We start from the raw sequence: 10,246 nt of genomic DNA on the forward strand, positions 1-10,246 counted from the left end.
GCAGAAGAATCTGAGGGTTCAAATTGTCAGCATCTGCCTATTAACTCAGAAAACTAGGTTTTAATACTTCAGTGTGTCTTTTGAATGTTTCTCACTGCTTCTACAGTTGCTATTCCAGCTCCCCCAGTAATTCTCTCCTCTCACTTTCTCCTGCAGTGGTATGAAGAAAACCTCTGAGAGTCAGTAAAGTAGGTACTGCAGTTGGAGTAGAGATCCTTGGGCTGTATACATGGGAACCACAGATGAGACGTGGAGGCTCTTTAACCAAGGCTCTGAACCAATATGCAAGAGGTTGTGCCTGCAGGCACATGAAGGGGCTGTGACCTGGATGTGCTAGAAGAGCTAGTCATTTGCCACAGTTTTGTGCCTGGACTTTCTCATGTGAAGAATGTAAAATTTGGGCTAGATGTTATCTAAGATCCCTTCTAGCTGTAAAAGGCAATAATTACAAATCAGGGGTTAGTCCAATCTTGTTTGGAGGATAGATGTGGGAGGGTTTGGGGTGGATTTCATGGGTTTAAGTCCCAGACTGGCCTGGTCTAAGGTATTTAATAGACTGTAAACTCACTGAAAGCATGGACCGTGGCTTAACTCCTACTTATCTCTGCTATTTATGAGATCATCTAAATGGTAAACAAATTATTTTACTTTTGAGTCGTAACCCCATCCATCAAGGGAGTTGACAGCATCTATTACACAGGATTCAATTTTTTTTTGACCCCCTGCCCCAGGTGTTTGGTAAATTTTTATTGAGTACAAACATCAGAATTCTAGTTACAAAACTGTGTTCTAGGGATAATAAAAGGCCCTTTGCTTTCCCCTTTATGTTACAACTTTTTAAAGTGTTGCTGTAGTTTGTAATAACTGTAGTATCCATCCACCCTGGAAGGGGCTCTCCATCTCTTCTAGTTCTATTTCATATCTTTAGGCACATTCATTTTATAGATGAGAAAACTAAGGTACAGAAAAGGGCAGAGGGTTGCCCAGTATCATATAGTGAATCAGCAGGCCAGAATCCTAGCTATACACTATATGATCATGATTAAGTCACATATAAGACTCCTGCCTCCAGGCTCTTTTTAGTCCACTAGGTGACCGTTTACCCCTGACCTCTGCGCCGTTATAATTTTGGAAAATCTATGATGATGATAACTACTGTATCACGAGCTGAGTGGTCAATGGAACCAGGTAGGGTGGCTGTTAGGTCACTCTCTGTAGATCCAAGAGAAGAGAAACTAAGCAATGGTCAGATGGGACTCTTCTGGAGGTAGACTCTGACTTCCACACACAACCCACAAACATTCATATTCTCTCTCTTTACTTAGACACACACAAATACACATCCTAAGAAGCTCTTGTTTTCTTCTCCTCTCCATCAAGCATTGCTCTCCATAAAAGTTTGAGAAATACATCTACTGTGAGGTAATGATAAACATGGCTCAATGTAAGATCCCTCCCAGGGGTTCTGGCATTTTAGTAGGGATCAAAGCCACAGCAATAAGCCCACTAGTTGGATCATATACATTTTTACTGAATCCCCAAGCTGGACTAGTAAAGAGGCACTGTGACAACTCCTATTATATGTGAGGACACTGAGATTATTCCGATTATTCCTTAACACATCTGTCACACTTCATTGATGGCCTGTATCTCAAGCCTAGAGTTCAATTTAGGATCTCGTTAAGTATTCACACTGAGAGGAGATGGGAGGAGGCTTTGCTTGAACTTTTGTAAACCCTAAAGAAGGCTGGCTCAGATTTTATATTGGTGGTCAAGAATGATATTGGCCCTGAAAACCACTGAGGACGTGAACATGCCCAGCTTAATCTGAAGCTTGGCAAGAACTAGGCTGTGAAGCATCCACTCATTTTATGCTCCCACGAAGATGAGAATGAGGATGAACAGCTGGGTTTTGTGTAGCTTTCTCCTGACAAACTCAGGTTTTCTGATGAGATGTTGTAATGGGCAGCCAGTGTCCATCTGTGCTTGCTAGCACAGACCCTTTGATATTTTGGTGGTCCCAGGTCAAATTATGCTAAAGGCCAAAGCGGACAAATTTATAACCCCTGTGCAAAGATTTTTAAAAATACATGAAAATCAAAGTAGCATTAAAAAGTCACTGGGCATGATACCAACTCGACTTCAATAAAGACAGCCAATAAAAAGAGCTAATTAAAAGAACTCTGATGACATTCATCTGAAATTTTAGATTGTTTTATGTTTTAACAAATTAACAATGGTGATAAGAAGACATTAGCAGCTTTTCTTGGGTCTCTTTGTTAACAATAACTTGAGCCTGCAGCCACAACAGGGGCTGTGGCCAAGTTTTAGCTGGCAGGCCAGCAAGGCAGTATTTTACACAATGGATGACATTTCTGAAAGCAGAGACAGAGACAAACCCAGAGTCACACATGTATTCCAACAAACAAGTTTCTGCATTTTTAATTGTATTTAGAGCAACAAAAGATTCCAAGATTACAAAAAGAGAATAGAACACTAGCGCTTGGGGCTGGTTCTGCTGCCCAGTGGAGGCCAAGTGTCGTTGTGAGAACTGAAGCCCCATCAAAAGACATTTCAAGCAAAATGAATGTTTCTTAAAAAAAAAAAAAAAAAAAAAAGACAACTTTATATGATGCTTTCTTTCTTTAAAATTTTTCCCTCAGCGTAAAGTAAATTCTTACATCTGGTTACATAGTCTGCTCTCTTCTGCTGCCAAAGTAATCTCGAGGACAGCCCAAGAATGTCATGTCTGAGGTACTCCCTAATCAATACTCCAGTCTAGGGAAAAGCAGAAAGGTGTCAAAGTGGGGGGAGAAACTATTTTGGTAGCTTGGGTCATCCCAATGGTGGGTACTCTCAGCACCTGAGTGGCTTATGGGATTGAACAACCCCACAGGCACATCACTGCAGTACAACACCAAGGGCTAAAGCTGGGAGAGACTGCAGGCTTGGTTTATCTACTGTGCAAGGTACAGAGTTCCAAAATGTGAAGCATTAGCCCAGGAGGGCACCAGCAGAGAAGCAGTATCATTCCAGAATTTCCTTTCCTTTGGGAATGGATGTGAGTTCCAGTATTGGTGGCCAATGGAATCTGTAGCTATGTGACAGCCTTTTAAAGTAATGCATGTGCAAACTGTTTTAAACCACAAGGGCTACTCAGACCATAGCTTCTCATTTAATTCCATAAAAAGCTAAGAGAGAAGTGGGATAAAGAAAGGAACCAGTACTCTTGCTCAACTGAATTGGGGTTAAAACCAATCAATGTGTATCATTTATTTTATGGCCAAATCTAATGAGGAAAAATCAAAGATGAGTCAAAGGCTACTTTTCCCTTTAAAACTCTACCTGTTAAATTAAAATATTTACCACTTATATTTGGAATGGAAACATTCTGAATGGTTTGTTACTTCAGCTGAAGTGTTTTTAGAGGAGTGACTGTGGATTTTTCTGCCTTCACCTAGAAAAGGTTAAGGATTGGGAGGCTCTGGGCAACAGACCCCAGTGTCAATCTCTGAAGAAAAACATCCCTACCTGTGGGTAGAGATGGACCTGTACCTACAGATATACTACTTCTAGTACACTGATAATTTTTTAACAAATAGAAACACATTTTCATTGTCAAAAATCTTTACAGAACATATCCAAAATCAGAATTAGAGCACATAGACACCCAGTAGCAAGAGCACCTCAATCGCAGGTGAGTGAATTGTTTGAAATGGAGCACTTGCTCCAGGTTCCCAAGTGCAGGAAACTGCCCTTTTCTCACTGGGGTGATGAAGAACAAAGAATACCCTTTCTTTTTCCAGCTGCACAGGTCCCATTAGGGGGCCACAGGCTAATCGTTTGGGTGGGCCTTTGGCCCCAAGTATGGGCCTTCCCTATGGTAAATCCCAGTCCGTTTCAATGGGACTTCACCACCCTTTACACATTCATCTGTCTTGGGCTAGTAAAGTGCAACACATAATGTACCCTACCCTTTTCCCTTCTCTGCTCCTTTGCAAGGCCTGTGAGTCAGGCCTCAATAGGAACAGAGATCTCTTGGTTATCTGATCAACGCAGGTGTCTTTTCCATTCTGAGAGCTTCTAAAATGTAGCTGTGGCCTCTCTTACAAGTACATGGTATCAGCTATGACCTGGAACCAAATATAAAGGTGCAGAGAGAGGTAAAGCTATTAGAACACATTATATCTATATATATATAATTCAATTTTGAAACATGGATACAAATACTCATTTACAATATATTTCAACCTTCTGCCTTAAACTGCAGAGAAACTTTTTGTGCCATTCAAAGTGGGCAGAAATGAGGATTTCCACCTGCTGTCCCTCTAGTGCAAAATCTAATCCTTTAAATGCTCCCTTCTCAGCAAGGGCTTCACATCTTCAGATAAGCTAACATCAGAACTAGCAAACACAGTGGCCAAGACAGCTCCATTTCCAACCATTCAATGATGGAGCTTTAAGAATATGCTCAGCAACTACTACATGAAAGGAAAGCTAGTTCTTTTTATAAAAATCACTTACTGAAGGACCCATAATCCCATTATTTTTCAAAATTATCTTCCACTGTTCTAAACATGTATATTGTGGAGGGGAAAACCCCACAAAACTCTTATAAGTCAGTCACCAGCAAAGTCCTTTAGTCTGTTTTTGGATAGGTTACCAAAGAGGCACTAATGTTTGCCCCCTCCCTGCCCTTAAAAATTTTGGTAAATTACCAGATACAATGTAATCTTTGGTTACATAATGTGATGCACTGTCTTTTTTTTTTTTGGTCTCTTTATCTTTTTTTTTTTTTAAACTGCTTTCACAGATTTTCAAAGAGATTAGTGGTGAGAACAGACCCGCCTAATAAAAGGCAGCAAGGGTAGAAACTTCCTTTTATTAGATAGTGCACATGATAAATGGATTATTTTGACTTAAGTTTGGGATTGGATCTTGTATTTTAGCATTCCTGATTCTCATGACCCCCTACATATAGTTGAGCATGAACGTCACCCCCCTTGGGCCCAGTGTCCTCTCACCTGGGCAACTGCCATAAAATAATTAGTATTCAACCTCTTGTCTTCCCAGGGCCATGTAGGAACCATGCAGGGATAGTTATTAAGCTGTCTGAAAAGAGTCTCATGAAGTGCAACCCTAGCACAAGACTGAGAGGGAGTGGCTTGTACTTTTGATTCATGCCCAGTATCAAGACAGAAAAGAGGACAAGGCCATGTCTGTGCTGTGCCTAATGAAACAAACACTCAGAAGCTACTTGATGCTTAACATTAGGTCATTTGTGTAGTACCAATATCATGTGGATGGTGGACCTATTTTCTTTTGAAGTACAAATAGAATATTTCTTGCTATATATTCATATATGTATATAGAAGTAGAGTATGAACAGAGAGGGATTCTAGCATCAGCGCATTATTTCTCAACCTGGAAAATCACTTCAGCAACTACCCAAAGGACAGAGTGAAACTCTTCCCCCCCCCCACCTTTTTAAGTGCCAGTTAACATATATAAAAATATATGTATTACTGATTCTTTTTTTCAAAGATATATGACAGAATCCTTCAAAAATCTTCTTTCTTGTTAAAAAAATAATGAACTCTTCAAGAACAAAGATACTGTCTGTGGCATAGAAAAGCTATGGAACAAAGAACCCAACCCGCATTTCAACTCAGAGGCCAGGCCTGGGCAAGCTGCCCAATGAGCAAGAGCTGAAACTGCCACACGACTCTTTTCCTTGACCACAGAATTTATGAACCTGGCAGCTGTCTGCTGCCCAGCACAGATGGGACTTTCTCCCTGGTGCTCCTTCTTTTTCTCTTCCTCACTCTCCATCCCCATTGAGCACTGCAAACCTTTTTGGGGATAGTCTCCATGGCTTGTCTGGTGAGTGATCCTCATCTTTAAGCTCACCAGGTGAATAGGTGTGGGTGGCTGATCCTTCAAAGGTGAGCACAGTGTACCAACCGTATCAAATCTGTTTGTAGAGCAGAGTGCATGCAAAATGAGACTTCTGGCAATTACGCTGGCTGGAATAACAATGGCCAAAAGAAAATAAAAATCCCCCTTTCATCTGTGGGAGCCAAAGCTAAGCTAAAATCTCTTTTGCTCACTGAGAGTGAAGTCAAAAGTGAAATTGAAGTCGCTCACTCGTGTCCGACTCTTTGCGACACCATGGACTGTAGCCTATCAGGCTCCTCCATCCATGGGATTTTCCAGGCAAGAGTGCTGGAGTGGATTTCCATTTCCTTCTCCAGGGGACCTTCCCGACCCAGGAATCGAACCCGGGTCTCCTGCATTGCAGGCAGACGCTTTACCGTCTGAGCCACCAGGGAAGCCCAGTGCAAAAACAGTACACCTAAATCCTTGTTTAGGCCATTTTCTCCTTGTCTTGCCATTTGGGAGTTCAGAGTAATCTAGTTGTTTCTGTTTTTAATTACACTGCCATTTCACTGATTTTTGGCTTTCACAAGTGAAAAACATATACTCATAAAGACAAGAGTCACGATTGGGAAATCTATAAAGATGAAAACCTTGATACCCAGAGAAATGGAAAGGAGAGCATCTAGTATTTACAAGGAGAGGTATTAGAATAATATACTCAAATCCATGTACCACAAAAGATGAGGATCATTTCAAAACAGATATAAAGGAACTATTAAAAAGTAACCTAGTTTAAATGAATAGAGTGGTGGGTTTTTTTTTTCTCTTTAAAACAGCTAAAAGTGATCCCATAAGCCAAATGGTGTCATAACAAAGAAAAACAGAATTGTTCTATCCTACCCTATAAAGAGAACCTGTCAGCTTTAGTTTTGTCCAGCAGACTTGGATTGGTGTAACACACATCTTAAGTTCCCCTCTCCCTTGTTATTTAAAGAAGCTGTTTTGCAGGTTCATTTGGCTATTAATATCAGCAGAAATCAGGGGAGGAAACCCATGTAGATCATATCATGTCACTCAGAAACTATCTTCTCAACAACAAGTAGAGTGAACTAGCTGAAACAGGCAGCTTGGTGACTGGCTTCTAATTTGTTGTTTAGCAGATGAATTTAAGAGCTATGTGAAGAGACAGTGGCCAAGATGAGAAAGTAGGTAGGCATTCCCCAGTACTCATGACTGGGGGACAAAGTCAACAGAACAAAGGAGTGCCAAAGGACTATATGAAACCAGTGTTGCTGGAACACACCAAGTTCATAGGTGGCAGCCCATCAGACCTTTCCAAAGGAGGCCATGGTTCGGTAGTTTCAGTATTTCAGCTTCCTCTGGCCGAGAGGCAGCAACAAAAGTGGCTGAGTGAGTATGGCCAACGTTAGAGCCCAGAATCAGCAGCAGAGAAGGATGGTGAATAAACTCACCAGATGGTGCCCATCTGGCTTTAGATTTTGCTTCTGAAAACTTTTAATTTATTAGTTAGTATTCTCTTGATTTCTTCTCTCTTCTTTCCCTGACTTCTGCAGGTGGATATGTTGGATGGAAAGGAGAGCATTTACAGGATTTCCGTTTCTAGTGCCTTCATTTTTCTCACATTGGTAACAGAGTTTTCTCTTCAACACAGATCTGGGTAGCCCCTTTAGCTGCTCTGAAGGAGGAAGTGGGCATTCTTCACTTGGTGGGAAGGTGTCATCTCTGGGGGACAAGGGCAAGACGCCCAGCTTGTCCAATCCCGTTGATACCTTCTTTCCAGTTTGTCTAAGGTCTACAGAGTTCTGAGAGTTCAGTTGATGAGAGACATATGGTAAGAAATCTTTGAGCCTACTGGCATCTAGAGATAGACATCAAGACTGCTGACTTGTTAGCCTTCTTGGGGGTGGGAGTTCTTAGCAGAGAGTCTGAATGTGCCCAAGGAGTGGACAAGTTTCACCACTGTGGCTGTAGTGAAGTCTGGTGAAGCTCGGGCCCAGAAAACACAGAAGGGAGGATGGAGGATGCTTGCAGCTGCATGGAGTCAGGCAGAAAACATTCAGGTCTCTTAAAGGTAGAGGCAAAGAAGGATCAAATCTTCAGTGTCCTAAGCAGGAGAACAGTCAAGCCACTACTTCCTTTTCCTCTGACTCTAGCCCTAGGCTCCTCCCTGGGCCACAAATGGGAATGCAGACCTGGATCAGAATGGGGCCTTACAAAAGGTCAGATCTCCCTCTCCTTCTTGCTGGTCTGATTCTTCAGTGGAAGTGGCCAAGTTTTGGCTAAAGAAAACATTCAGTTCAAAGCTCTTAGAAAAGATATTGAAAGTCAATTTGAGGGTGGAGGCAGAGGATGCAAGAGAAAAGGGACTGGTGTGGGGAGGCATTTCCAACAGACAGGTTTTCAAACATGAAGCACATTTTTCAGTACCATGAATTGTGCTGCAGTTGAACAGCCTAGCTCTCAGGAGCCAAGGCTGTGGGCAGGTACTGGTGATCCATCTGTCCTATCTTAAATCTGCCCCCATCCACCTCAGTTCTGGGGTCACCCTGCCCTCTAATGGCAATAGCCATTGGCAGAAAATAAAGTCTCCCAGGGAGAGAGGGTTTGGGGGAAAAAAGCAGTGACTCCCCATGGGCTTGCAATTTTCACCTTATTCTAGTTACTGTTGGCCTCTTTGGTAATTTCTGTTTTAATATTTTTTAAGAGGGAAAAACCATAGTGTATTTTTTGTTTGTTTGTTTGTTTGTCTTTTGTTTTTCCAGATACTCTTAGCTCTCTAAACTTCACGTGGCATTAGGTGAGTAAACGTTTGTGTAGCTGGCACACAGCATAGTGCTATAAACAAGCACAACTTGACACTGTGCCACATGAGGATCATCACAGATTTAAAGAAATACAACAGCATTCAAAACACAGATAAGAGCCACAGCAGGAAGTACAGTCTGAAAGTGCCATGGGAGAGTCAGATAGGTAGAGATAGAAAAGAAAGGAGGGAAAGAGAGAGAGAAAAAAAAAAAAAGCCCAGCAAATAGAATTCAAGAACATCTTCATGACAGACTATACATAAATAGAGGAAATTCCCCAAGGCACTGCAGAGAAGTAGTGCAGAGTTAAAACAGGCAGAAGATATCTGAAAAAGGGAGTGAGGTGAGGTAAGAAAATGGGGGCTTCCAAAGCTTCACTGAGTGTGAAAATAGATAGGCTTGACTTTCCCGGAAAGGATCTTGGGCACTTGCACAGAGATGATCTCTGCCATCATTTCTGGAAAGTCCACGCTCACCATGTGAGACTTGATTAGCAGGTCAAAAGTGAACTGATGCAGCTCTCGTGCAATCTGCAAGGAGACAACAAGAGAGGGAAAAAACAGGGTTGACAAGGAGTTGGCTTCTTGTCAGGGTCTCCCCCACAGCCTTTGATTTCCTCCTCCTTCCTTTCATGTCCTTGGGCCTCTGTGAGTGTGTGTGTGTTTGTGTGTGTGAGTGCATACACACACACATGCACTAAATTGTCTCCAGGGAGTCACTGAGAGGTCCCAAGAGATCTCTTAAACCACTGCAGGCTCTCTGACTCAGGACTGAGTGTTCCTTTTCCCCAGCACACACACACACACACACACACACACACACACACACACACACACACACACTCTCTCTCTCTCACACACACACTCTCTCTCTCTCTCTCTCTCTCACACACACACACACACAAACGTACATGCACATGACTCAAGGAAGAGGGGAAAAACATCCAGGTCTGTTTTGTCTGCCTAAAGAACTTATCTACTCTAAGCCCCTTCTCTGAGTCCCAGTTGCTCTGTTCTCAACTCCTCCACCTCTTTCACAACATCCAGCTGGGACACTGTGACCTGTGTTCCTTTCTTCTTCATTGGATTTTCTTCCTGGACCACACTCAAAGCCAGAGGGGAATGGAAGCACCTCCCAACAGGTGGTGCCAGACCCTAGAAGAGCATATTATCACTTGGCCCTATCAGGCTACTCTCCCTGACAAAGCACCCTCCATTGTTTGCTTACAGGCTGCACAGAGTCCAGGAGCTTGGTGAGCTGGTAGAAGCGCCTTGAGCAGGATGTGGGATTTTTTCTCTTGCATGCAATGATACGATCAAGTTCCTTGATGTAGTTCATTCGAAGTTCATCAAAGAATTTTTGATTTTTCAGCCCATCCACTGGAACTGATGTGGGATGAAGACAGAATGGGGAGGGGAAGCATGCCCACGAAGGAGCATTAGACAAAGCACCAAGTTTTCTGACCACAAACTTGACCCCCACCCCCACAAGGAAGGAGCCATTGACTTGGCTTCCTGTCACTTGAGGTCTATATGCCTGGG

General features: G+C 42.5%; 1 protein-coding gene across 2 annotated transcripts in view; it reads right to left on the bottom strand.

Moving 5' to 3' along the window:
- Positions 1–2,597: 2,597 nt before the first annotated feature.
- AR (androgen receptor) overlaps positions 2,598–10,246 on the bottom strand; it is a 217,159-nt gene continuing 209,510 nt past the window's right edge. The window contains exons 7-8 of one of the 2 annotated variants that reach the window (XM_070365314.1): positions 9,933–10,090; positions 2,598–9,235 (exon numbers count right to left, since the gene is read on the bottom strand). In XM_070365314.1, coding sequence (XP_070221415.1) covers positions 9,080–9,235; positions 9,933–10,090 — 314 coding nt within the window. In that variant the 3' untranslated portion in view covers positions 2,598–9,079. The remainder of the gene's footprint in view (positions 9,236–9,932; positions 10,091–10,246) is intronic. The other variant, XM_070365315.1, reaches the window with a different exon arrangement.

This window comes from Bos mutus, chromosome X (genome assembly GCF_027580195.1).
Source record: "Bos mutus isolate GX-2022 chromosome X, NWIPB_WYAK_1.1, whole genome shotgun sequence".
In the NCBI taxonomy this organism is placed as follows: Eukaryota; Metazoa; Chordata; class Mammalia; order Artiodactyla; family Bovidae; genus Bos; species Bos mutus.